This window comes from Hippopotamus amphibius, chromosome 2 (genome assembly GCF_030028045.1).
Source record: "Hippopotamus amphibius kiboko isolate mHipAmp2 chromosome 2, mHipAmp2.hap2, whole genome shotgun sequence".
Classification (NCBI taxonomy): Eukaryota; Metazoa; Chordata; class Mammalia; order Artiodactyla; family Hippopotamidae; genus Hippopotamus; species Hippopotamus amphibius.
In genome coordinates this window covers 185,697,406-185,725,173 of record NC_080187.1, presented here as the reverse complement: position 1 = coordinate 185,725,173, position 27,768 = coordinate 185,697,406, and the positions used below count along the sequence as shown (strand labels likewise).

At 37.2% G+C, this 27,768-nt stretch overlaps 1 protein-coding gene across 5 annotated transcripts in view; it reads left to right on the top strand.

Annotated features, from left to right (window-relative positions):
• The window catches only part of TMEM87A (transmembrane protein 87A), a 43,406-nt gene that overhangs the window by 10,857 nt on the left and 4,781 nt on the right, over window positions 1–27,768 (top strand). For 2 of the 5 annotated variants that reach the window (XM_057721839.1, XM_057721838.1), the window contains exons 7-17: window positions 3,827–3,947; window positions 8,651–8,712; window positions 9,507–9,690; window positions 10,701–10,800; window positions 13,055–13,148; window positions 14,521–14,719; window positions 16,568–16,672; window positions 17,606–17,664; window positions 18,408–18,511; window positions 25,993–26,066; window positions 26,486–26,547. In XM_057721839.1, the coding sequence (XP_057577822.1) occupies window positions 3,827–3,947; window positions 8,651–8,712; window positions 9,507–9,690; window positions 10,701–10,800; window positions 13,055–13,148; window positions 14,521–14,719; window positions 16,568–16,672; window positions 17,606–17,664; window positions 18,408–18,511; window positions 25,993–26,066; window positions 26,486–26,547 (1,164 nt within the window). Of the gene's footprint in view, window positions 1–3,826; window positions 3,948–8,650; window positions 8,713–9,506; window positions 9,691–10,700; window positions 10,801–13,054; window positions 13,149–13,947; window positions 14,024–14,520; window positions 14,720–16,567; window positions 16,673–17,605; window positions 17,665–18,407; window positions 18,512–25,992; window positions 26,067–26,485; window positions 26,548–27,768 lie in introns of all 5 variants that reach the window. The other 3 variants (XM_057721841.1, XM_057721842.1, XM_057721840.1) reach the window with 2 other exon arrangements.

The window sequence follows — 27,768 nt, the reverse complement described above, 5'->3', positions numbered from 1 at the left end:
GGTTTTTTTTCTTATTCACTATTAGATATTTAGAAAATATACATAAATGAAAAGAAAATAATCCTTTGTAATACTACCACATGCTGATAAACTGTAAACATTTATTTTCTAGTATTTTGTCCATTTGCATATTTATACTTAATTTGCTTAAAAATGGGAATCATATATTGTATTGCAACTTTTGTTTTTACGAACTCATTTATTTATATTTATTTATTTGGTTGTGCTGGGTATTAGTTGCGGCAGTCAGGCTCTTTAGTTGTGGCTTGCAGGCTCTTTAGTTGTGGCTCTCCTGCTTCTTAGTTGTGGCTTACCTGCTCCTTAGTTGCAGCACGTGGGCCCCTTAGTTGTGGCATGTGAACTCTTAGTTGTGGCATGTGGGATCTACTTCCCTGACAAGGAACCCAGCCCAGGCTCTCTGCATTGGAAGCTCGGAGTCTTAATCACTGCACCACCAGTGAAGTCCCTGCAACATTTTTTTTAATTTTAGCAATATACCGTGGACATCTTTCCAGTTCAGAAAATATTGTATGGCATCGTTGTTTAAATGCCTGCATAGAATTTTATTGTATGAATACACTTCAATTTGTTACATTCTCTATTCTTGGATGTTCATGTGTTTCATTATCATGCAGTTGTAAACAGTGTTGCAGTCAATATTCTTGTAGATATATTTGTTTTTAGCTCTTTTTTTTTTTTTCTGGTTTCAGAAAAATTCTGTGTTGGTGAACATTTTGCTTCTATAATTTAAAAGTAAAAATTGTAACTTTATTTTCCAGCCATTTGGTGTGATTACACAGAGACATGCATATTAACCCAAATGAGATCATACTATCTTTACTGCTGTGTAATTTTTTTTTTTCAATTAACAAATTGGTACATTGAGCACTACTTCATTTTTTTTTCATGGCTGCTTACTATTTTACCATGAGTTTTATAATTAACTCCCATTTGATATACATTGGGTTGCTTCCAAATTTTCACTATTATGGATAGGATCATGTTCATAATATCTAGCTGTATCTTTGTGCACATTTATAATATTTTCATTAGCCTAAATTCCTAGAGGTAGAACTTTTAGGTTCAAGTATATGCACAATTTATAAGTTCTTTTGTAATGTTTTGTCAAAGTGCTCTGGAGAAAAGTTATAGCGATTTGTGGTCCCAAGAAAGTAAGATTGAGTTTTCCTCTTTTCTGACAAACAATAGCTATTATAATTTAAAACAGATTTTATGCAGTTTTTCAGGTTAAATTGTAAATTGTATTAAATAATTGTTGATGCTGAATATCTACTTATGTGCATATTGGCTGTTTGTAATTGTGCTTTATTCAGTGGTCTTCTGTACATAGCATACTTTTAAGTTCTACTGAAGGCTTGAGCCTTTCAGTGATGAAAGCTGGCTGAAGAGATGACCCTGTTGAATATCACAAGTGATATTTAGAAATATTTGGTCTGTTCCTAGTCAAAAGAAGTCAGAGAATTATCTGTCCTTTGATTTTTCTTCCTGAAATTGAGCCTGAGAGAATACTTTATAATCCTATTTAAAGGATACTAGTAAGTTCATTACCTCTATCCTCTTTTATTAAAACTCTGATAAAACATGTTTTTTAGAGGAAAGGGCCTTTCTCTGTCCCTTCCCCTAAGAAAAGATTTAGTATCTTGATTAACTGAGTTTTCTGGTTTGATTTAAGCAGTAATGTGCTATATTTACCATTATAATTTTTTTTATATTAATGAGTTTTATTTTTTGGAATAGTTTTAGTTCACAACAAAATAGAGCAAAGAGCACAGAGAGGTCTCCACAAATGCGCATTCACACTCCCCCACCATCAACATCCTGCACCAGTGTGGTATAGTTGTTACAGCTGATGAGCCATCATTGACACATCATTATCAACCAAAGTCTGTAGTTTACATTAGGGTTAGTTCTCTGTGTTGTACATTCTTTGGGTTTTAACAAGTGTATAATGACAGATAAACACCATTGTAATAAACAGAATAGTATCATTGCCTTAAAAATCCCCTATGCTCCACTTATTCATCCCTACATATCCCCAAGCCCCTGGCACTCACTGATTTTTTTTCTTTTTTCTTTTTTTTTTCTTTTCTTTTCTTTTTTTTTTCTGTCTCTAAAGTTTTGCATTTTCCAGAATGTCATATAGTTGAAATCATATATATAGTCTTTTCAGATTGGTGTCTTTCACTTAGTAATATGCATTTAAGGTTTCTCCATGCCTTCTCATGGCTTAATAGTTCATTTCTTTTTAGTGCTGAATAATATTTCATTGTCTGGATGTACCACAGTTTGTTTATCCATTCACCTATTGAAAGACACCTGTTGAAGGAGCTAGTAATAGTATCTGATAGTATTGTTGTGAGGATTAAAGGAAGTAATAAATATTACATGCTTAACAGGTGCCTGGCCTGTGAATGTTGTTTTTATAGGGTCAAAATATCTACATTTCAGAGTGAAGTGCAAACTTTATCAAATCTTGGAATATGAGAATCAGTACCTTTGAGATTTGTAAGAGGTGATTTTTAAAATATTGTCCCTGAATTTTGTCAGAAAGAGACTGTCAGGCAGAGATAAATCAATGTATGATTCAACATGACATTTATGTCCTTAAGGTACTAAGATAACCTAGTAAAATAAAGCTGAAGGATCATTTAATCTGCTTCATTTGACACTTTGAATTTGTATCATGAAATATAAGTTTTGAACTCTTGTTAAGAATTTTCTTGGCTTGTAGGATAATTTTAGCATTTGAGAAAAGCTGTGGCTCCATAGGAAAATGCAGAATCTATTATTCACTTTGAGGGGTTTCATAGATCGATGAAACTTACCCAGAGGTTTCTGGATAAAAGTTTCTTTTAAGACCAGAAAGTAATAAATTGCAAGTCTAAGTAGTAGTGCCTCCTTTCAGATATGAGGAAGAAGCAGCTAAGCATTTTCTAGGTTTATCTTCCTTGTCTTTCTGTTGTAGCCTTGCTTTTGTGAAGGTCCATAGTCCATCTAGCATGCAAAACAACAGATCCTTTGATGGCTTTTTGCTAGGGCTGTTCGCAGACTAACTGGCCTTGGAACAGGTAACCAGTTCCATAAATATGGAGGCTATTAATTCTACTTTCTTGACTTTGGGGGACAATGACTCTTGCTTTCCATATAGCCTAGCCAAGATTAAATTGTTGATATAAATGTGAGACCTTATTAGCAGAAATTGTGGTGGTCTTAGAAAAGGCATTGAATAAAGGGAATTAGATTCAGTAATTGGTGTTTATAATTCACTGATGTCATCAGGGGTGGTTTTTTCCAGGTGATTTAAATTAAATTTCTTTAGTTTGTTTGGTATATCTGTGTAAAATATAACCTAGCATCCTAGCATGGCTTAGTTAAACAGAGATTCAATTTAGTGATTTAAGTTGAGGTTTTCATGGTCTTTAAAAAAACAAAAACAAAAAAGTTAAACATGAGGTTTTTGTGTATAACAAGATATGAGATGCCCTGCCTTTAGTAGTTTATAATCTAACCTAATTTTTATTCAAGTATAGTTGCTTTACAATGTTGTGTTAGTTAATCTGCTGTGCAGCAAAGTGAATCAGTTATACATATATCCAGTCTTAGATTTCCTTCCCATTTAGGTCACCACAGTGCATTAAGTAGAGTTCCCTGTACTATACCGTATGTTCTTATTAGTTTTCTATTTTATACATAGTTCAGTAGTATATATGTATCAATCCCCATGTCCCAATTCCTCTACCCCCCCACCCAACCTATGTTCTTAATTCTTAAGATTGGAAGATTTGATGTCTTCTTTCTTCTCTAGGTAATGCATGAGCCATTGAAAACTTGGCAAGATGCACCATACATTTTTATTGTACATGTTGGCATTTCACCCTCCAAAGAATCATCATCAAAAGAAAATTCACAAAGTAGTCTTTTTACCAGTAAGTACATTTTGTTTTTTTATCATTTGTATTCATCTAGTTGTGTTGCATAGTGAGTAGTGTAAAATTGCTTTAAAGAGAGAATAATAGGGGGAATTCACTGGCAGTCCAGTGGTTGGGACTCCATGCTTCCACTGCAGGGGGCACGGGTACAATCCCTTGTCAGGGAACTAAGATCTTGCAAGCCGTGCAACATGGCCAAAATAAAAAGGGGGTGGGGGAGTAATAAGAATGTTGTCAAGTAGGAAAATGGAGGGAGAGAAATTAACATTTTTCTGCATCCATTATATATGAGATACAGCTTTAGGCACTTCACATATGCTTTCTTATTATGTATTATAGATACTGGCTTTCATTTTCCTTCATTTGATCCTCCTGCTTTTAAAATTTTTAATTAGCATCATGTTCTCAGTAGACTTCTTAAAACTTAGTTACCAACTCAAAACTTGGAAATTTTTTGATTAATTGACTTAGATAATTTTTTTAATGTCTCAATTTTTCTTAGTGTTCTCCTTTCTGCTTTTGCTGCCCAGTTCAGGGAATCATCATCTCTTACCTGGAATTTTGTAATAACTTACTAATTGGTCTTATTTTCTGTGGTTTCTTTTTTTTGTTTCTTCCTTCTCCTTTGCAGTTTTCTTCCCGCCCTTGCTTTCTCAAGTGAAATGTTGAATAGAAACAATGATCGTGGCCATCCTTATCTTGCTCCTGACTTTATTGGCAATGTTAGCACATTTCACCATTAAGTATGATGTTTACTGTAGAATTTTTAAAATATTTTTTATTTGGTTCGGATGTTTCTTTCTGTTCTTAGTTTACTAAGTGAATTTTTTTTCTTTCATTTTTCTTTTTTAATATTAAAAATGAATACTCAGTTTTATGGAATGCTTTAATTGTATTGATTAAAGCGATCATATAGATTTCCTCATTTAATTTGTTAATGTAATGCATTACGTTAACTGGTTTTCTAATGTTAAACCATTCTTGAATTTCTGAGATGCCACTATTTGGCCTTGATACACACACACACACACACAGACACACACACACACACACACACACACACACACAGCTGGATTCGGTTTTCTAGAATTTTACTTAGAGTTTTTTGTCTACGTTCAAAGTAAGATTGGCCTATGATTTTCATTTCTTGTACATCTCCTATGGGTTTTGGCATCCAAGTTATGCTAGTCTCACACAATGAATGGGAGAATGTCCATTTTTATATTCTATTGAACAGTTTTTGTAAGGATAGAATTATCTATTCCTTGAATGTTTGATGGAACTCACTTATGATAGTGTTTTGATGTTCTCTTTTACCTCCATGAAGGTTTTTTGTGGCTTTTTTGTTGTTGTTTGTTTTCTTTTGTTTGTTTGTTTTTTCTTTTGACTGCCCTGCATGGCATACTGGATCTTAGTTCCCCAACCAGGAATTGAACCCATGCCTCCTACAGTCTTAACCACTGGACCACCAGAGAAATTCCTCCCATGAAGATTTTAAACAACTGATTTCTTTTCTTTTTGTTTTTCTTTGTTTTTAATATTTATTTATTTAAATTTATTTTTTTTGGCTGTGTTGGGTCTTCGTTGCTGTGCATGAGCTTTCTCTAGTTGTGGCAAGCAAGGGCTACTCTTTGTTGTGGTGCACGGGCTTCTTATTGCTGTGGTGACTTTTGTTGCAAAGCATGGGCTCTAGGTGCGGGGGCTTCAGTAATTGCAGCATGTGGGCTCAGTAGTTGTGGCGCACAGGCTTAGTTGCTCCTTGGCATGCAAGATCTTCCCAGACCAGGGATCGAACCCGTGTGCCCTGCATTGGCAGGCAGATTCTTAACCACTGAGCCACCAGGGAAGTCCCACGATTTATTTTCTTTAATAGTAATAAGTATTTTAGTTTTAGTTTTTCTATTTTTCCTTGAATTGGCATTTTTCTTTATTTTCCCCTGAGAAATTGTCATTTCATTCAAGATTTCAAATTTGCTGGCATAAAGTTAGTAATGATATTATTTTAATCTTTTTTATGCTTAATATTGCTATTGTGCCTTCTCTTTTCAACTTTTAAAATCTTTCTAGAATTCTGTTTTACTATATTTTTATCCCAATGAACCAGCTTTTGGTTTTGTTAATTTTCCTATTTTGTTGTCTATTTTATTAATTTCTACTTTTATCATTGTTCTTTATTTCATTTGACTTAATTTTTATTTGTTTATTTATTTATTGGCTGTGTTGGGTCTTCGTTGCTGCACACAGGCTTTCTCTAGTTGCAGCAAGTGGGGGCTACTCTTCATTATGGTTCGTGGGCTCCTCATTGCGGAATGGCTTTTCTTGTTGTGGAGCACGGGCTCCAGGTGTGCAGGCTTCTGTTGTTGCAGCACATGGGCTCAGTAGTTGTGGTACATGGGCTTAGTTGCTCGGTGGCATGTGGGATCTTCCCGGAGCAGGGATCTAACCCGTGTCCCCTGCATTGGCAGACGGATTCTTAACCACTGCACCACCTAGGAAGTCCTTCATTTGACTTAATTTTAAACTTTGGTTTTTTATGGATTCTTGTATTGAATGTTTAATTCCCAAGATAGAGATGGGTCTTATTCTCCATAGTAATATGGAATATAGCAGATCTAGGCAAACCAGAGGTGGCCTGGCAGTTTCTGGACCCAAGACATATGTATATCCTCCTGTATCTAGGCGCCTATGGCTTTCTAATGAGTAATAGTCTCAAGGAGCAGTTGCCAGCATTTACTTTGAACCTTCTTTCTTTGAAAAGGATGGAGAAGAAACCCTACTCTACTCCACTCAGCCTCTTCATGCATCAAATCTGGCTCTGGTCCTCCTTTATCTTAGACCCCTACTAGTTTCAGTGATCCCACAGGAGCTGCACGCTCAACTACTATAGCGTGCTTTCGGGCCCAGAGTCCACCATGACCATGGATTCAGCCTCATGCATGCATTCTGAGTTTTTGTTCAGTTTTGATATGTGGAGCTGTATATCTTATTGAGCTTGTGTCCTTTTTGTTTCTTTTCTTTTTTTTTCTTTTATCCATGTGTTGTTTAGAACTAAGACGACAGTACTCAGAACTTTACACCTTGTGAAAGTCCTAAAATTCTCGCTGTCATCTTTCTTCCCTTCGTTAAAATCTTTGATGTCTTCCTGTTACCTATAAAATGTCCAATTCTGCAGCAAGGCTTACAAAATTCTGCAGATTGTCCCAGGTTACCTTTTGCTGCCTTGTGTCAGAATGCTACTATGTGGTACTATGTACAGTCTCAGACTATACGCTCTTTAAATATATCATGCATTTTTTACACCTGTTTTTGTTCATATAATGTGCTCCGCCTAAGCTTTTTACTTCATTGTAGAAAATACTCATCCTTCTGGGTCTGGCTCAGGGGAACAGTTCTCTTTTGCTTTCCAACTCCCTCTCCCCTGTAGATGGTAATCCACTAGATGGCAGAAAACATCTTTTTCATCTTTGTCTATCTCCTATATTTTCCATAGTGTGTGTCACATGGTAAGTGCTCAGTAAATGTATGTTATATTATAGCATAGAGCAGGGATTAGCCAACTTTTTCTTAAAGCACCAGATAATAAATGTTCTCTCTGCTACAACTACCCAGCTCTGCTACTGTGGTGTAAATGTAGCCATTGACAATATGTAAGTGAGTGGATGTGACTGTTTCCCAGTAAAACCTTGGACTAGATGGCCAGATTTGGCCCATGCACTATATTTTGCTGACCCCTGCTATAGAGTAAACAAATAATGTGACAAATATTTACTAATTATTTTATTTACTCTTTTATTAAATTAAGAAGGTTTAGATTACTAACCAGTTCGGCTATGAAATTTTCGTGATTGCTATTATGGGATGCTCCTTTTCTTCCTATAAGTACCAATACTTATATGCCTGATTTAATACTTTCAATGGTATTTCCTTTTTGCTTGATAAAAATTAGTAGAAAGTTTTTGTTGACTAGTCTCTCTCTGGAGATATATATCACTTCTCAGATAAATCAGTTTATTAATCATACTTAAAATTTATCCAAGTAGTTCTATCAATTACAATTGTAAAATAGTCATAGGTTTGCTTCAGTAAAACAGAGCTGTTTTTTAAATTGTTACTGTCATTTGTTCTGCTTCATTAAACACTTGTTATTATTAAGCATTTTCTGAAAATGATATATTAATGTAGGAAAGTCACATGAAATAATAGTAGGTAAAAAAGAAATAAAGCAACAGGAAAATATAGGTAAGGAGAGAGAAAAGACAAACAGGAGGCAGAATGAAGGAATGAAGTCCTGTACGTTTCAAAGCATATTAGTGATGTAAGGAAAAGCATACAGGAGGTATGTTTGGAGTTTAGAGGAGACGGGGAATATTTGCCACTGGGCAGCTAATCAGGCTTTGTGGAGGAAATACATTCAACATAGTCATTACAGGATTTGAGTATGGGAGCAAAGGGCTTTTCCATCTAAGATACTGACTGGAGCAGAGCCATGCTGAGGCCTGTACAGGGCACAGCATGAACCATCAGAACACTTCATGAATTTCAAAGTGCTTTACAAATGTAAAACTTACCAAGATTGAGATGGGTAAAAGTAAATTATCCAATGGGGTTTTTTAATTAATTTCATCAAACAAATATCAAACATTGTTTTTGTTTTAATTTTTTCATCCTTTGCATTAATTCTGAGGACTGTGTTTTGGCAGTGACTATTGAAGTGAAAGGTCCCTATGAATACCTCACGCTTGAAGAATACCCATTGATGATTGTAAGTGAACTTATATTCTTTAACGTCAACATTAAATGAGTTTAGCTTGAAAGATTGTCCATGTTTTGTGGCAGTATTAAAGACTTGTTCCTGAACAGTTCAGAAAATATTGCTTGTAGTTCCGTACTTACTTCTTACTAGAATGTGGTCTTGGGAGTGTCAGTGAACCCCTCTGTGCCTCATTTTCTCATTTGTAAAATGAAGAAGTCAATGACTTGTGGAATTTTAGAGTTGGAAAGTACCTCAACTGTCATTTCACCTCACATCCTCTCTAGGATCCAAAATGGGGTACTTCTTCAAACCCTATAGTTTCTGATCCCACTGAGGATGAGTAAATGATGATGCTTTCTCCTTTTCAGTCTGTGTCTGTGTCTGAGAACATCCTTGATCTATTTTCAGATTTCTTCTGTTTGTGATTTTTTTTTCTTTTTCCTTGTGCTTTTGTAGTTTTCCCACTCTGTTGTGTTTCATTGCCTTCAGCTGTGTCCTAACCCTGCCGTGCCTTTTTTCCTCTCATTGTCATCTTTATTTAAATAATTTTAGATTGTGAGCTGAAAAAACTCTTTTAATACAGAAGAATGGTCACTCTTTAAGGTAGACACTTAGGTAGTCTCTCTCTGCTTGAGAAGAGACAGTTTTTTCATCTTAATTTTGAACTTCAAAGAAATAAAATAATTTTTAAAAGAGAAGGTGTAATATGTATATTTTTTATAATATGTTAAGACTATGTATTGATTCTAAATTGGCTCTTGGCCCTAATCCTTCTTTTTCTCTTTTACCCACTTGGATGACAGTTTTTCATGGTGATGTGTATTGTGTATGTCCTATTTGGTGTTCTGTGGCTGGCATGGTCTGCTTGCTATTGGAGAGATCTCCTGAGAATTCAGTTTTGGATTGGTGCTGTCATCTTCCTGGGAATGCTTGAGAAAGCTGTCTTCTATGCAGAATTTCAGAACATCCGATACAAAGGAGAATCTGGTATGTGACCAAAAACTGTTTGCCAGTTTGTAAGTGATTGGCAGGTGAGAGGACAATTTTCCTAAGGTCAGCAGTCATTAAGTAGGTGTAACTTTCAGTTAATTATTAGAATAACTTAAGCAGAATCACTATGACTGTGACTTTGTGTTTAATCTCTTGAATTGTGGGTTCAGCCATTTAAGAGTAATTTTATTGAAATAAACTCACAAAAGTTACAACAGTAGTGGCCACTTTGGGAATATTATTACCATCATTGAATCTCACTTGCTATTGATTTTTAAGGTACTACTATTACATGCATCTAAGAAAGAAGGTAAATACTGCCAGTTAATTGTAAGATGCCATTGATCGTAAGACATACCTTAATTTCAAAGGTACGAGGTGGGGGGTGGGGAGCTAGTATCTGTTTGGTAAAATACGGTAATACCAAGAAAATAGGAGGGTATTTAAAGTTTAGTAAGGTGAACAGGTAATGATAGAAATTGTTTTGTACTGAAGTTTTTTTGTTATAGCTTCAGTTCTCTCTCATCAGACCATTTAATTATTAATTATTATTGTTGCAAAATATGCTGATTAGCTCTTTCCCTAGTCTTTGAAATGGCTTGAAAATAATAGATGTGAAAATGAGTTGAAATTTCTGTGTTTGTGTTTTGTGCTTTTCTGTGTATATCTATATTTCACAGTTTTGTTTTTTTTAATGGGAAGAATTTTCCTTAGATGCTGTAAATTGTTCAAGTAGGGTAAGGTATTCTGCCGAGGTTTTGGTGAAGTGGGAGGTGGAGAGGGAAGGTAAATTGAGCACACCCAGATTGCTATCCACATGAGTAAGATCCTAAAGGATATCAGCTTGTGCTTTTAAACATTGCAGAAGAGGTATTCTTTATAAGTGGAACTAATATCGGTGCTTATTCTGAAGAGTGTTAGAAATCTACGTTCTGGTTCTAGAATTATGCCTTTTCCCAAACCTAGATTACATACTGCATTCTTTTCCCCTGTTTTCTCTCTTACAGTCCAAGGTGCCCTGATCCTTGCAGAGTTGCTTTCAGCAGTTAAACGCTCACTGGCTCGAACCCTGGTCATCATAGTCAGTCTGGGATATGGCATAGTCAAGTAAGTATTAACTTCCTATATGGAAGAGCAAATTAAAATGCTGATTAAATTGAAACAGTGTTGCAGGTTTCCAGTGTAGTTCTGAAAGAGTTGATATAAGAAATAGTTCTGAAATCAAAGGTATCTGAAATTTTGCAAATTTGTAAAAGTTGAAAAAATATTAGTGCTTCATTTTACTGCTTAGAATTCAAGGAGCATCTTCAGGAAAACCTGCAATATAACAAATGACTTTGAAACATCTAACTTTTAGAGTAAGCTTATTGTGACTTTACTCTTCCAAAGTATTCTTGCAAATCAGATTTTTTTTAATGGAAAGAGCATTCTTGAGTGCTTTCTATATATTAGACGTTGTTCTAGGCCTTAGGGATACAGCAAGAAAACAAGACTTGGAGTTTATAGTTGTGGACAGACTGGTGCACAGACAAAAATACATGAGTGAAAAATCTAATATGGCGGTGAGCAGGTAAAGCAGGGTAACCATATAGAGAGTCCTAGGAAGGAGGTGGAACTTTCAGTTGTAAATATGGTGGTCAAGGAAGGCTTCACTTAGTGACAATTTAAGCAAAGATCCAAGTTGGTGAAGGAACTGTATGTACACCTAGGGAAAGAGATGCTAAGATGTGGTCAGATTCTTTTATATTTTGAAGGTAGAGCCAACAGACTTTGCTGGTAGATCAAATATGTAATGTGAAAGAGGAGAGGAATCAAGGTTGATGCTGACTATTTTGATCTAAGCAAGTGGAAGGATGGGATTGACGTTTACTGAGTTCAGGAAGATCTTAAGTGGAATAATTTTGGCAGGATTTGGAGGCAGGATTAGGAGTTTAGTTAGATATCCAAATGAGGGAAGTAGGAGGGAGAAATTAAGGCAGAGATATAAATTTGGGAGTCATCAAGATGTAGCTGTTATTTAAAGCCATGAGACTGATGTGATTATAAGGGAAGTGACCTCAGAGAAGAGTTCAAAGGACTGGGCCCTTGAACTTTAATTATTTAGAAGTCAATGCTGTGAAGTAGAATTCTGGCAAAGGAAATTGAGAAGTGACCAGTGAAGTGGAAGACGATGCTGAACAGGATTTCAAGGAGAGAGTGATTAATTGTGTCAGGTTAAGAGGATTGAGAAGTGACCGCTGGATTTAACCACATGGAGGATATTAGTGACCTTAAATGAGAACAGTTTTGGTTAAGGGGTAGGACAAAAAGCTTGATTGGAGTGAGATTAAGAGAGAATGGGGGAATTCTCAAATAGGGGGAGAGGAATTGGAGTTAGGTATAGACAATTATTTGAAGGAGTTTTGCTTGAAGTAGAATTAAAGAAATGGGGAATTTTAGTTTTTTAAATTCATTCATTTAAAGGAGTTTTGCTTTAAATGGGATTAGGGGAATGGGGGGTTCTCACTTTTAAAATGTTTTTATTCATTTAACACATGTGGTCGCCTCCTATATGCCAAGAAGCATTCTGGGTTTCTAAGATAACACCAGTGGGAAATAAATTCCTGCTCACTTGCAGTTTTTCTAGCATATAACAAAATATAAGAACAAACATTGCTAAGGCCTAGGTAGACATGATTTAAGGCAGTGCATCTCACACTGTAATGCACTAATGAATGACTTGGGGATCTTGTTAAAATGTAGATTCTGATTCAGAGATATGTTGACTATGAAGGATCTAAGATTTTTTCTCCTTGACACAGAAGTTACTCAGACTTTTCACATTTTGTTGGATTTTGAGCTTGATAACAGACTATTCAATGAGTTTTAATAAAATTATGGTTATATTAAGGAATTGTTAATGTTTTTAAATTGGATAATGATATTGTGGTTATGTTTTTTCAAAATCCGTATCTGTTTAAAAACATACGGAAATACATATAAATAAAAGGTAAGATGTCTAGGGTTTGTTTCAGGATAGTATGGGAGGATGGAAAGTGGATAAGGTGTTTGTGGGGCAAGATTAGTTGTGTAGGTTGATGGCTTTTGGTACTGGGTGATGGGTTTATAGGGGTTCATTATACTATTGAATATGTTTCAAAATTCTCTGTAATAAAAATTTTTTTAAAAAAATGCAGTAACCAGGAACCAGATTTGGAGTTCTAGTGTTCACTGTCTTGATTTAGGAACGTATGTCTGAGTTTTTCTCAGACGAATCAAGTTGTTGGCCTGTATTAATCAACATTAAACAACAAGCCTGTTATTTCGCTTGTCTCGGGGTTTGTTACATTTGTACTCAGTTATCTCTTTGCTTCCTCTTTAGGCCTCGTCTTGGAGTCACTCTTCACAAGGTTGTGGTAGCAGGAGCCCTTTATCTTTTGTTCTCTGGCATGGAAGGAGTCCTCAGAGTTACTGGGGTCAGTATTGCTTAATCTGAGTTTTTGTGGTCATTTCAGATATATTGTTTTTGTCTTGAGGAGGTTAATTGGAAATGTCTGTGGGCTTCTTTACTATTTCCTCTAAGTCACCTTTGGGCTCTGGTTTTCCAAATGTATGTATAATTCATTTTTTCATTTTAATCTGTGTTAGAGCTTTATAAATTTAATCTGTGATGGGGAATGAACGCTTTCCCACCTGACCCCAAATCACTGCTTATTTACTAGTTCCTCAGTGGGGAGCAGCAATGGAGCAGTGGGCTCCATTCTTGCATAAGTGACAAACATTGTAATCATGCACGTGCTGGTTAATCTAATTTTTTAATCACTTTTTAAAAGTGACAGTGCTCTTTGCTTAACCAGCAGATGAATTTCGGAGGCTTTCTTAAAATTCAACTGATTATGTTTTACATAATTATTGAGAATTACATAATTATGCCTTTTGTCAGGGAAGGAAACCAAAGCACCGAGATATAAGTGATAAAGAAATTTACGTTAGAGCTGGATTAATGTGAAGAAATGGGTCATTCCAGTTATTTTTCTATTTATTTAAAAATTGCTCTCTGCAATAACTTGTTAGATTCAAGGTGGTAAATGCTGTAAACTTTTCTCTCAGTTGAACTAGGCTCCATAAGTTTTGCAACAAATTGCCCCTTAAATGAAACACTTTATAGATGCAAATTTGGTTTTCAAACCACACTGTCCTCTGTATGAAATTTCCTTAGACTTTCAGCAACTTTAACCCTCTGTCAATTTCGTTTTCTTTCTTCTGCTGTTGTAGTATTTTTCTTATCCCTTGGCTTTGATAGTAAACCTGGCCCTCTCAGCAATTGATGCCTGTGTTATTTTATGGATATCCTTTCAGTAATGCCCTGGTGATTGGGTAATTAGGGTTACATGAATAGCATCTTAAACTTATGAAAACAAGCATCATAGTTTTGGGGACAGATTTGCCTTATATCTTATTTTGAGATGAGCTCTGTTTCGTAAAAATACATTGTATTACAATTCTAGAAATCAATAATTCTTAGTATATTAATGATGCAGTAATTTTAAATATGAGAAGGGTCTTTTAGACTTAACAGCGAAAATCAAAATGATGGGAAATGATAGGCTGGGATGGGAGCTTATACTGCCATAACGTTTTTGGTGTGGTCGCTTCTTACCATGGATCTTAGCGTGCTATGAACTCTGTGATGGTTGTCCCTTATTAGTTAGCAACATGTTTCATTGTATTGAGATTGTAATCAACGATTTGTGTGAATTGCTTACAGCTATGTATTCTACATGATGGTTTGTGAGAAGGGAAGAATGATGTAGGTGCCAAATGTTGTTCCCTTTTGTTTTCTTTCAGTTCAAGTGCAAAACCAAATGCATAACCACTCCAGATGATTATATAAATGCAGAACCATGTACTGGTTTCTTCTCTGTGCCTCTCTGGACATCTCTTTTTTCACTACCTCTTTTTCTTTGTCTGCAGGCCCAGACTGATCTTGCTTCCTTGGCCTTTATCCCCTTGGCTTTCCTAGACACTGCCCTGTGCTGGTGGATATCCTTCTCATTGGCTTGTTTGATGGCAGTCCATTTTCTCCTTTTGGAGATGGGTTTCCATTGGTCTTTCTGCAAAGGGGTTTTTTGTTTGTTTGTTTGTTTGTTTTACCAGTTTTGTTGATTACTCTTTAGGTTGGTGTTAGGGTATTTTCAGTCTAACAACCTGAGACCAGAGGTAAGCAGTTTTTTTTTGTTGCTGTTTTTAATTTTTAAAATTGCGTCAGAAATTGGTGACTGTGAGCTGAGCACGAGATAAAAGCTTCTGGCTTTCCATTTTTTCTTAAATGAACATTTCATTTGATTTTGGACTTATTTGTGCACCCCACTTAGTGTTAGAATCACTGGCTGCTCTGCTCCTACCATTTCTTTCAGCCTCTAGGAATTATTAAATGCTTTGAAAATTATGAAAAGATTTTGATTATTAAAATGTGGTTTTGGGACTTTATAAGATTGTTTGACTCTCTTAAAATTCTATGTAGGTTAAAAAAAAAATTCTGTGTAGGTTTAGCAGATTTAAACCCTTACAGGTGTTTTGTACCCCTGTTCAAAAGCTGACTTGGGATTGTCTGAAGCCTTCCACTCTTTGAAGTAAATATTGATTCATTCACAGGTGAAATCAACCAGCACATAACAGACAAATTTCTATTTGCGTAATCTTTTTCTCCTGCTTCTTAAAATTAAATACTGTTTATTAGGGACTTAGCCTATTGGATGAAGGATTTGAGGTTGTGGACTTTCATCTTTTTGGTTTTTTTGTTTTTTTTTAAATTTGTTTTGGGTTTTGTGTATTGCTTCTGTGTGCAATTGTGCAATATTATTGTCTTGATAAACTGTGATGGTTATAAAAGGCTGAATGTAAACTAAAAATAATTTTATGAATTTGAGTAGATTGTCATTATCAAAAATCTTTGAAATTGAAGTTCTTGGTTCAAATGGTCAAGCTTTTCTAGATCAGTATCTTTCAAGTGTTCTTTGTGAACCTCTATAAATACTGGGAGGAGTGAAGACAGGAAAGTGGGACTGGACCAAACAATGAGATAACTCAGTGTTTAGGTAGCAGCTTAAGTCTTTGTCAAAGCACAGACCAAATTCCAACTCACTCATTTTTGTATCTGTTCACTCTGAAAGTTGAACATGAGAGCAGATATCCTGTTTAATAGTCATCAATTCACCTCCTGTCTTCTGTGGCAGTTTCTACTTGGGAATAATGTTCTGAAAATGGAGAGTCGTTACTTTTAGAGCCTAACTGCCTGGAATACTCAGCCAGTTGTAATTGTGCTGTCCTTTTAATTCAGGATTGATCTGGCAGCTGATGGCAGTTCTCTTAATATGGCACAAGGGGTCTAAGTGTAGAACTCTAGAAGGTTGTAGGCATAAGTATATTTTTGACCCCAGACTGAATTAGCTGGGACAGTGAGAACAGAGCTACCTACCTTAAAGGAAGATAGAAGATAATGCTAACTCCTGTTACCTTGCCTGTTACTCATTTTCATTTCATTTTCTTCCATTTGTCTTTTTTTCTTTTTCATTTTTGTTCCTTTAGAAAGCTGCTTCCTGTCTTTATTTCTCTTTTTAATATTTTCCTCTTCTCTTTTTTCTTCTTATTTTTCTCTATTCTCATTTTATCCTGGTTCTGTCTTCTCTTCAGTATCTCATTGAAAATGAAGATTTTCTTATTGATCATGGTGAGGCTTGGGGTGTTTGTGAGATTGAGAATAAGAGAGCTGTAAGGCCTCTGGGATCCGTAGCTCTATCGTTATGACACCAGATTCTCAGAGAAACTTGAGGATTAATTTACTAGCTTTTTTTTTTTTTCTGAACGTTGCTTTCCTTGACCTTCAAACACATATTTATTAGCCTGACTCAAACAATGAAGCTGTTAAAACTTCGGAGGAACATTGTAAAGCTCTCTTTGTATCGACATTTCACCAACACGCTTATCTTGGCAGTGGCAGGTAAGTCAGGGACTTTCTTCCCGATGTTTAAAGGTGATCCTTTTAGAACAGAGATTCTCAACCTGAGAGGTCATAGATGGGCTCTCTAAAATTACGTAGAAAAGTTTTGTGCATTTTACTTGGGGAAGGGGTTTTTAGCTTTTGTCATTTCTCCGAGGGGGTCTGTGGTTCAGAATGGATTGAGAAACACTTAGTTTAAGTATAGTAGATGAAAGTTAATTGCATATAATTTCAGCCCCTAGTGTATCCTGATCCTGTCTCCATTCTTTTTCCTGAGGCAAGGTAGTTTGAGTGCCATATAGCATTCAGATTCCTTTTAGAAGACATTAATACTTGTTTATTTGGTTTTATTAAATAGCTGTAGAATTTTAGGTCAGGATACATTGCCACTATATTCCTTTTATGTATGTTACTAAGCATGCATAAGATATAGACATTAAGTAGACTATAGCCAGAGTAGGCTTATTTTCTGTCTTTTGGCCCTTATAGCAAGAATAGTGAAATCTGGCCTGTGATTGGAACCAACAGTTGTGTTTGTCTTGCAGTCATTTTATCAGCCTTTTTTGCTCCCCTCTGACCAGCTAAAGAAAAATTAGCATTACTATACTAAGGATAAAGGAAGGGAAAAAATTATATTATTGATATTGCTGGAAAAAGCCATATTTCCAATACCTTTTTTTCCAGTTCTCAGGGTTACTGAAGTAGCCAGATAGTAAACAGAGCTATTCTTTAAGTACAGAAAGGCTTGTCAGGAGTACATGGACCTTGTGTAGAGTAGTTAAGTTGTATTGACTAAATATGGTAAAATAACAGAAAGTGATGGTGTTGTTTGAGGGTTAGGGGTGTGTGGGATTCCACTTAACCAGAATTAGAGAATGTAATTGGGAATGTAAACCAACATTCATACCGACCAGCTTTTATATTTCCTCGTAGCATCTATTGTGTTTATCATCTGGACAACCATGAAGTTCAGGATAGTGACTTGCCAGTCGGTGAGTTTACAAACACATGCATTTATGAATTTTGTACTGTTTGTTGTACACAGACAATGATGTTGATGACAGTGGTAAGAATTGCACCTTATAAAAAATTAGGGTTAGGTCTCCACTCTGAGGGTTAGAATGCTTCTCTCCTCCTGAGTGTTCAGTATATACCACATACTATATATACCAGTAGCTCAAGTGAATTTTGTAAGTGATAACTACAGTCCGTCATAACCCAGTCTTGCCTTAACTAAAAATTCTCAAACAAGCAATTCAGAGTTTTAAATGTTAAGTATGTGTGAATAATGCTAATTGAATAAAAACCATGTCCTTAAGATCTGAGCACAAAGACTATGGCCAGTAGCATTTCTTTGGAGGCAGCTAAGGCTCTATTTTGGTAAAACAAATAAATGAAAATGAAAATTATAAAAAATAACAACCTGATGTTACTTTCTCTTACTTTATATAAAAACCCTTCCCTAAAGAGTCTCACAGCTATAATGAAGCATTGGCAAGTGCTTTATTTGGTTAGTGCCTTTTCTTTAACAACAGTAAACACTGTGGGGGAAGAAATTAGGTTTTTTCACTTTGTATCCCAAGCACTTGGCACAGTGCTTATTAGCATATGATAGCAGACCCTTAGTAAATATAAGTTGAGTGAATAAATAAGTGGTCCTTGTTCTATGCAGAGGGCTTTGTGAACAAAGGGTTAAGATTATGTATAGAAATGTATTTTTTTCCCCTTTGGGTAGGATTGGCGGGAGCTGTGGGTGGACGATGCCATCTGGCGGTTGCTGTTCTCCATGATCCTCTTTGTCATCATGGTTCTCTGGCGACCATCTGCAAACAACCAGAGGTTTGGGGATACTTTTTATTCACGCTACTAACCATTGAATGGCCACTATATCAATTAGGGGTGGTTCAGTGGGTGACAGTGTCAGGGCTGTGTCATGTAATGGAAGTTATGCTCGTTGGGTCTGGATTCAGGAAGTTGGGTTCATGTCTCAGCTCTCCTATTAATTTGAGTTGTGATTTTTGGCATGCTGCCTCTTCTCACCTCTCTGAGCCTTAGTTTCCTCTTCATATAATAGGGGGGATTGTTAACTATTGATATGAGGTCCTTTTCAGTTCTGACATCTTCTGTTAATATAAGTATTTGTGTGGGTGAATAAGGGAGGTAGATAGATGGTGACAATTGTAATGAGAGTCTTGCCTATTTAGTGTCCAGAAGGAAAGAACGATTTCTGTAGTCAGTAGCTCAGCTTATTTTGTAACAACAGAGAGGGTAAAGTGAAAACTTAAGTAACTGACTATGGAATAAAAATCGATTTGTGAATTTGCTTTGTCTAACTATAGGCGAATTGGCTCTCTTTATTTTGTTATTAGCCATGCTTTTGTTTCCCTTCTTTTTCCCCCCTCTTCTTGTGCTTTTAAATTAAGAGCTTATATTATGCAACTACACCACCAAAGAAGGAAAAGGATGAGATGATATAACTAAGGGTCTGGTGACCCTCCTTTACATTAATCTTATTTTTTTTTTTTTGGTAGGTAGACCTCCCGATTTATTTCTGTGTCGTGTTGTATATATACTCTTTTTCTACAATATATCCCCTTCTGCTTCCCCACCAAACTCACAAAAGGAGATATAGATCCTTCCAGGATTGCCATCAGGCTTTCTGAGATAGCCAGGGCTGAGAAAGAACCATCTCACAACAGCTCAAGAAACAGCTGCCCTAGTCTGTGGAGTCATCGAAGCAGTAGCATTCCCAGAACTCGAGGGGAGAAAAGAGGAAAGGAAACAACTGCAGTGTGACAGGATTCTAGGATGAAAGTGTCCAGTGACTCCTGAAAGGCAGGCTGGCTCCCAGAACTCTCAGGGTGGGAATGAAGGTGGGAGACCTATGGCTCTTCAGATGCTCCCCAAATAGCCTAGGAGCAGGGAGTAGGAGCTAGGGGTTAGGTATGCAGAGCTGGGGTGGTGGGGGAAAGAACATGTGTGGGTTATGCTGGAGACGTAGCAGCCCCACCTACTCAAAGACATGTAACAAACAGGGACAGATGCTGGCTCCTAAAGAAATAGGGGAGAGAGGACTTCCTAAGTGGCGCAGTGGTTAAGAATCCGCTTGCCAATGCAGGGGACATGGGTTTGATCCCTGCCCCAGGAAGATACCACATGCCGTGGAGCAACTAAACCTGTGCGCCACAACTATTGAGCCTGCATTCTACAGCCTGTGAGCCACAACCATTGAGCCCATGTGCCTAGAGCCCATGCTCCGTAACAAGAGGCCACCACAATGAAGAGGAGCCCCCGCTTGCCACAACTAGGGAAAACCCGTGTGCAGCAACGAAGACCCAACACAGCCAATCAATCAGTCAATCAATCAATTTATTTAAAAAAGGAAGAAAAAGAAATGGGGAGAGAGTATGGCAGGGAGGAGGGAGCAATGGGACACATAAGAAAGTCACATAAAACAAAAAGTATCAACAAAAACGTGACTTGTGCTTGCCTCTTCCCTTGGGAGCGGGAAAGAGAAGACGGGATATAAAGGGTCATGAACCTAGGATTATCAACTGGCCAGGGGCACAGGAAAGCTCTCTGAGGACTCCTAAGGGCCAGGCAGATATCTGGGACCCCACAGCCCCAAGGAAGAAACGACGTGGACCAAATCTTGGCACTCCCTCAGGGCCCCTCACCCTTTGAGGCTTTCTTGCTGGGCTGGCACTGGTTGGTGCCGGCAGTTGATTCCCTCAGCTCAGTCACATGTTGCCCAGGGTCCTGATATGTGGCTGCACGGCTCACCTGCTCCTCAGTGCCTGACAGCACCACTTCGCAGCCCATACACCACTCCTGCAGGGTTCGGGCAGTGGCACTGAGGTCCTGGTCCTGGATGTCAACCTCCAGCCTCTGGTTGTTGGGAGGCAAAGCACATCAGTGTACATGGCCTCAATGACAAGGCCTTCCAGATGCCACGTGTCCTACAAGATGAGGGCCTCCAGCGGTACTGCATATAGGATACACTTTGACTTTGGGTGATGATTGATAGGTGTCAAAGCTTATCCTGCTGAGCCTCTGTGAGTGGGGGATGATTCTGGGCTTCAGCTAAGTGGTCAGTGTATGTCCTGTAAGAAGATACCATGAGCAGGCGAAATGCGGAATGTGGAGACAATGTCCCTCTCAGCCAGCACTCTAACATTAGGCATATCCAGCAGTGCAGACACCAGGGGCTTCCAGCACCTGGTGGATGAATGTGGCCAGTGCTGCCCCCTTGGTTTGTCACCTTCATCTCGACACTCATGGCTGCACTGAGCTGAGGGGACCTGGGCTTAGGAAGTGTGGAGCTTCCACTTGGCTCCACCTGCTCCCCTAAAGACGCAGCCCAGGGACCTTGGCCTCCTGTCGACTGCCCTGTCATACTCTGGGTCAGATTCTGCAGGCCACTACCTGGAAGCTTTGTCTTCCAGCACGCTGCGCAGGGCCACTGCTCTGTCACTTCCAGCAGCTGTTTCCAGCCTTTCGTGCCACCTCCTTCTACATTGATCTATTGATATTTTGCTCACCTGCTAGCTGTATCTATACATAAAATTTTTCCCTTTTTTCAGTCTTTTAAAAAAATTTTTTGCCCACTCCCTATAACTTCAGTGTTAACAGTCTAATGTGATGTATCCTTCCACATTGTATTCCTTTTTCAAATATGGAATCTTCTTTTACTCACAGTGTATTGTGGAAATGCCTTCCAGGGCAACCGATTTAAATTAAACCCATCTATTTTCACGGATGGGATTATATTACATAGTGCAGATGTAGTGCAGTTAATTAACTTGTTTCCCTATTGATGGGCATTTGGACTATTTACAGTTTGGGTGTTTTAGGATCCACAAGACCTCACGTATTTAAAAGGACTCATGAGACTAAGCATACAGTTGTACTTAGAGCAAAGGTTTATTATAGCAAAATGGTGAGATCAGCAAGGGAAAAAGATACAAGTAGAATGTGGAAAAATCCTTGTTTGCTTATGTTCTTTCCCCTCTAAGGAAGTACATCAAGCATGCTCCTTTTCCCAGCAACAAAAAATACAGTAACGTTTCTGCTTAGGGAAGAAACATTAGAGACTCAACACTCAGGTTACTATGGGGCTGGCCACATAAGCACCCTCTACCTAATATATACCAAAATTCCAAATTCCCGGAAGCAAAGAAAATTTTATTATAGATTCCATACGACAGTCTAGGCACAGTGATTCACCCTTAATCAGCTAGGGAACAGATCAGTTACCAAGTTACTGGACATCAACCATGGAGCATCATGGTAAGTAGGCCCTTCTAAAGGCCTGCTATGGATGCAAACTTATATATAGAATGAATAAACAAGAAGGTCCTACTGTGTAGCACAGGGAACTCTATTCAATATCCTGTGATAAACCATAATGGAAAAGAATATAAAAAAGAATGTATACATATGTATAACTGAATCATTTTGCTTTATAGCAGAAACTTAGCACAACATTGTAAACTATACTTAATAAAAAAATTAAAATTATGGATACTTTAAAAAAGTAAAATAAAAAACAGCATCAATCTAAATAAATAAATAAAGGCCTGCTATGTTAACTCTTATGCACAGGGGCATTAAAAATAGGAATAAGCTACAAGAATGTTTTAAATACCCTTGTACATGTTACCAAACCAAGCTTGGGTCCACTTGCCTGTGCATCGTAAGGCCAATCTGCTGACACTGGGTTGTGGTGAAGCTAAGTATTGCAGGGCACAAGCAAGGAGTCTGGGCAGCTAGGCTTAAAAGACCCAACTCCCCAGTGGCTTTCAGGGAAAGGTTTTTAAACATAGAGTGAGGGAGGAGTGGTGTAGGGTGCATGATCAGCTCGTGGACATTCTTCTGATTGGTTAGAGGTGAGGTAGTCTGGAGTCAGTATTGTCAACCTTCTGGTTCCAACCAATCTGGGATCTGTGTGCTTTTGGCAGCACACAGTTAACCTCTTCCACCTGGTGGGGCTTTCAGTATCTGCAAAACAGCTCAAAGGATATGACTCAGAATATTATCTGTAGCCCTCAAGGAGGAACTAAAGGTTCCTGACTTTGTTTAATGGCTAACCTGTTATTATTTTGTCTTGCTTGACTGTTTTCCTTTGCTTCTGCATTTTCTTGTTTCTCTGATGAAACTTATTCTTTGGAACTTGGGGAAGGCCTAGGAAGCTATAGTTATTCTACAAACAAAAGACAGGCAGAGGGTTTGGGGTCAGGGGTGGAGAGGGAAGGTCCTATAGGGTCCTGCTTGGTTACATACATTTATATACTCCAATATCCCTATGTCTCATTTTTTCCCCTCATTGCACTTATTATCTTCTCGAATCTATATACTTTATTTATTGCTTACTATCTACCTTCTCTCCCCATCCCCCACCCGTCAAACCAGATGTAAGTTCCATGAAGGCCAAGAACTGTTCCTGGCTACATGGAGTTAGCCAAGCTGCAAAACCTGAGGGAATGGTCCCTATAAGACTGTCCTCACTTTTGACACCCAGTTGCAAGTTCAGGGGTTTGCAAAACCAACTCAGGTTTGATTATTCACTAAAAGGGCTCAGAACTCACTGAAAGTTGTTACGTTCATGGCTATGGTTTATTACAGAAAAAGGATGAAAATTAAAATCAGTCAAGGGGAGACTTACAGTCTAGGAGGGGTCCAAGTGCAGCACTTCTAGTTGTCTGCTCCACATGGAGTCACAGATGGTGTTCCCTCCCCCTGGTTGCAGTGTGTGACAGTACCCACTGAGTATTGCCAACCAAGGGAAACTCATCTGAGCCTTTGGTGTCCAGAGATTTTACTGGGGCTCGATCACCTACTGCCGGAGTGGCTGACCTTCAGTCTCCAAGGAGGGCCTGGAGATCAGGCTTATCTTTAGTGGCTGGTTCCTCTGGAGGTCAGAAGTGGTATTGTATGCCCCAGAAACCTTATCACAAATCACAGTGTTAGACTCTCCTGTGGCCAGAGCCAAAGTGGGTGACCAAAGGCACTACCATCAGGCAGGACATGCCAGGGGTGTAGGGATCATCTCCCAGTAGTCAAGGGCAAAGATCAGACCTCTCTGTGTATACAAGGTTAAATTTTCACTACACGCTGGCACATAGCAGATGCTCAGTACATGTTAGTGAGTGGCCTTGGGATTGCTGGGTTAAAGGGTATGTGTATTTGTAATTTTTAAAGTATTACCAGATTGTATTCCCCAAAAAATCTGAAACAAATTGCATGTCTACCAACAGTGATATGAGAGGAGTTCTTTCCTCTTCCCTCCTTCTACACTCCCATTATTTTATTTAATTTTTGCAGATCTGATGGATGAGTGTTAATATTCAATGTTACTTTTATTTGCATTTAAGGCTGAGTTAACTTTTTATGTCTTTTATAATGTCAATCAGCTTTTTATATCTTTGGCTTATTTTTTTATTGGCTTATTGATCATTTTTGTATTGATTTGTAGGAATTCCTAATATATTAGATGCCAGTATTCCAGATATTTGGATTGTTCAGATATTCCAGATATTTTCTCCTAGTTTGTTGATTATCTTTGAACTTTTTTTAAATGATGTTTTTGGTTATAGAAAAACTCAAAAATATGGAGTCAGATTTCTCATTTTTTTTCCCTTCACAGATTGTACATTTTTGTCCCAAGAAATTATTTCCTATCTTGAGGTGAAATCATAAAGTTCTTGTATAGTTTTTTTTTTTAAGAACTTTTATTGAACTACAGTTAACAGACAATAAACAGCATATATTTAGAGTGTACAATTTGGTGTCCCAATCTCCCAATTTCTTGTATAGTTTTTTAAAAATTTCACAGTTGAGCTTTCATTCATCAAGAGTACATTTGATTATAGGTTCTCTGTTCTCTTCTTTTGCTCTGATCCTGCTCACTAGCACACTGTTTTCATTATTTTAGCTTCCTGGTAAGTCTTGTATCTCCAGGGCCTAAACTGCCCTCCCCCTTAATCTTCTTTTTAAAAAATACAGTTTATTATTGGGTCTTTGCTCTTTTAAAAAAAAAATTAGCTTATTTGTTTAATTCTAGGAAAACCTTATCAGATTTTGTTTGGAATTAAGCTTAATGGGTTAGGGAAATTATGTATCTTTTTGGTAATCTCATCCTTGAGTGTGGTATTGCTCCATTTTTCAGTCCTTTCAATGCCTCAGGTATCTTTAGTAACTTGAAGTATGTTTTTTTTAAAAATGTTGTGGATCTTATGGATGCAACCTCTTTTAAAATAATAATTTAGGCTTTTCCAATTATGTAGGAATGCTACTGATTTTTGTATAACATATCTATCAATCCTCCTGTGTTACCTTGTTCTAATAATTTCTAGATTTTCTCATTAGATTGGTAATTATCTCAAATTAATAGTCTTCCTGTTTCATTTTTGATTCTTGTGTTTGCTAGGCCTTCCTGTGTAATATTGAATAGAGGAATTGAGGGTGGAGCTCTTCATTTTATGCTGACTGCAAAATAAATGCATCTGAAGCATCACATTGATATTTACTGTGAATTTTTTTAGTTACCTTTTAACAGGTTACAGATGTTCCCTATTATTCCTAGCTTATAAAGAGTTTTTTCATAATGTAAGGGAGATTTTAAACAATGTAGAGTGAAAATAATAGGCAAAGCACTGAATGAGTTCAAAGCTAAAGCATTCTAGGGATTGCCTAACTGGTAGCTGCTTTTCTGAATCTCTTGCAAGTTGCAAAGGAAAGGTAACTGAGATATACCAGATCAGGCCTTCATCCTCTCAGCTCCCCACTTGGAAATTGAGATTTTAAATTACTTAGAACCCAACAAGATCAGGCTTTCCACATCATAACTACCAATTTGAAGTCTGAAATTTTGAATTACAAGAGAGTTTACTTACCCCTGTGTGATACATATGCCTGTAAATGAACATTTATTGAGTACTTACTGTGAGGTATTGTTTCCAAGCACTCTACTTGAAATAACTTACATGCTTTTTTCATTACCTCTATGAGTAATGTTCTATTATTATCCCCCTCTACAGATGAGGAACCTGGGGCACAGAGAGAATATGTAACTTGTCTAAGGTCACAAGTAGCCTGTGGCTGAGCCTGCACTCATACATATGATACTGTCCTGCTTCTCTCTTGCTAATAGCAGCAATTGAGAGCTTTCTGAGGGGGAAGAATTATTTTATTATTCACTGAACTGATGTTATGGACAACTGTAATTGAGCTTTCACTAATTAATCCTATAAAATCCAAATAGTGAAGTAGTTTTTTTAGTTTTCTGATTTTTTCCTTCTGTTCTGTCTTTGTTCTGTCAGGTTTGCCTTTTCACCATTGTCTGAAGAAGACGAGGAGGATGAACAAAAGGAACCTATGCTGAAAGAAAGCTTTGGTAGTGATCAAATTCACCTTGTATTTGTGCTTTAAATATTCTTTTCTGGCTTTTAGAAATAAAGGAAGTATAACAACTTGAGTATCAAAATCAAGAGACTGATATAAATATATTTATTCTTTTACCACATGTTCTTCAGTTTGGTATGTGGTGAAGTTAGGGGGAAGCGAAAGTAAGGGTATGAATCTTTAGATAAAACTATGTTCAGTAAGTAATGGCACATTAAATGTCCAGTTTACTTGCTAAAGATGAGCTGAAAACTTGACTTTGAACGTTCTAGCACAAATGTAAAGATGGAGAAACTTATCTATAGTATAATTTAGTGTGAATAAGCTTAAAATAAAGCTCTTCAATCTGTTTTTGCTATCAGTGCTGGTCTCCTGACGTAGTTAACCAATCTACTTTTTTTTCTTCTACAGAAGGAATGAAAATGAGAAGTACCAAACAAGAACCAAATGGAAATAGTAAAGTAAACAAAGCAGTAAGTATGACTTTTTTTTTTTCTTTACCCTGTCCTCTAGCCCTTGGTGGAGCTCAGCAGTTATGTACTGGCCTTAATGATTTTTTTTTTAACCTATGCTGTAATTAACATTTTTAAAACTAGAGATAGCAAGAGATTCTGTCTAGGACCTAGTAATCTTTAACTAGATGATTTGCTGCTATGCCCTGAAAGGGTTCCAGACCATTCTAATGGTTCTATTTAATGATTTTCATCAATGAAATCATAGCCCCATTAATAATCTAAGGTGGTCTTTTTGTAGTAAGGATCAAGATTTTTTTCAAAACTACAATGAGGTATCACTTCACACCAGTCAGAATGGCCATCATTAAAAAGTCTACAAATAACAAATGCTGGAGAGGGTGTGGAGAAACGGGAACCCTCCTACACTATTGGCGGGAATGTAAGCTGGTGAAGCCACTATGGAAAACAGTGTGGAGATTCCTCAAAAACTAGGATTAGAGTTGACATAATCTAGCAATCCTACTCCTGGGCATATGTCCGGACTAAACTATAATTCAAAAAGATACGTGCACCCCTATATCCATAGCAGCACTGTTCACAATAGCCAAGACATGGAAACAGCTTAAATGTCCATCAACAGATGAATGCTTAAAGAGGATGTGATACATATGTACAACAGAATACTACTCAGCCATAAAAAAGAATGAAATAATGGCATTTGCAGCAACATGGATGGACTTAGAGAATTATCATACTAAGTGAAGTAAGTCAGAAAGAGAAAGAAAGACAAATATCATATGATACCACTTATATGTGGAATCTAAAATATGATATAAATGAACCAATCTATGAAACAGAAAAGGACTCATAGAGAACAGACTTGTGGTTGTCAGTGGGGAGGGGGTCGGAGAGAAGGATTGGGAATTTAGGATTAGCAGATGCGAACTATTATATATAGGATGGATAAACAACAAGGATCTACTATATAGCACAGGAAACTCTACTCAGTACTCTGTAATGGCCTATATGGGAAAATAATTTTAAAAAGAGTGGATATATGTATATGTATAACTGATTCACTTTGCTGTACACCTGAAACTAACACAACATTGTAAATCAACTATACTCCGATAAAAAATTTTTTAAAACTCCTGTGATAAACCATAATGGAAAAGAATATGAAAAAGAATATATATGTGTATAACTGAATTACTTTGCTGTACAGTGGAAATGAACACT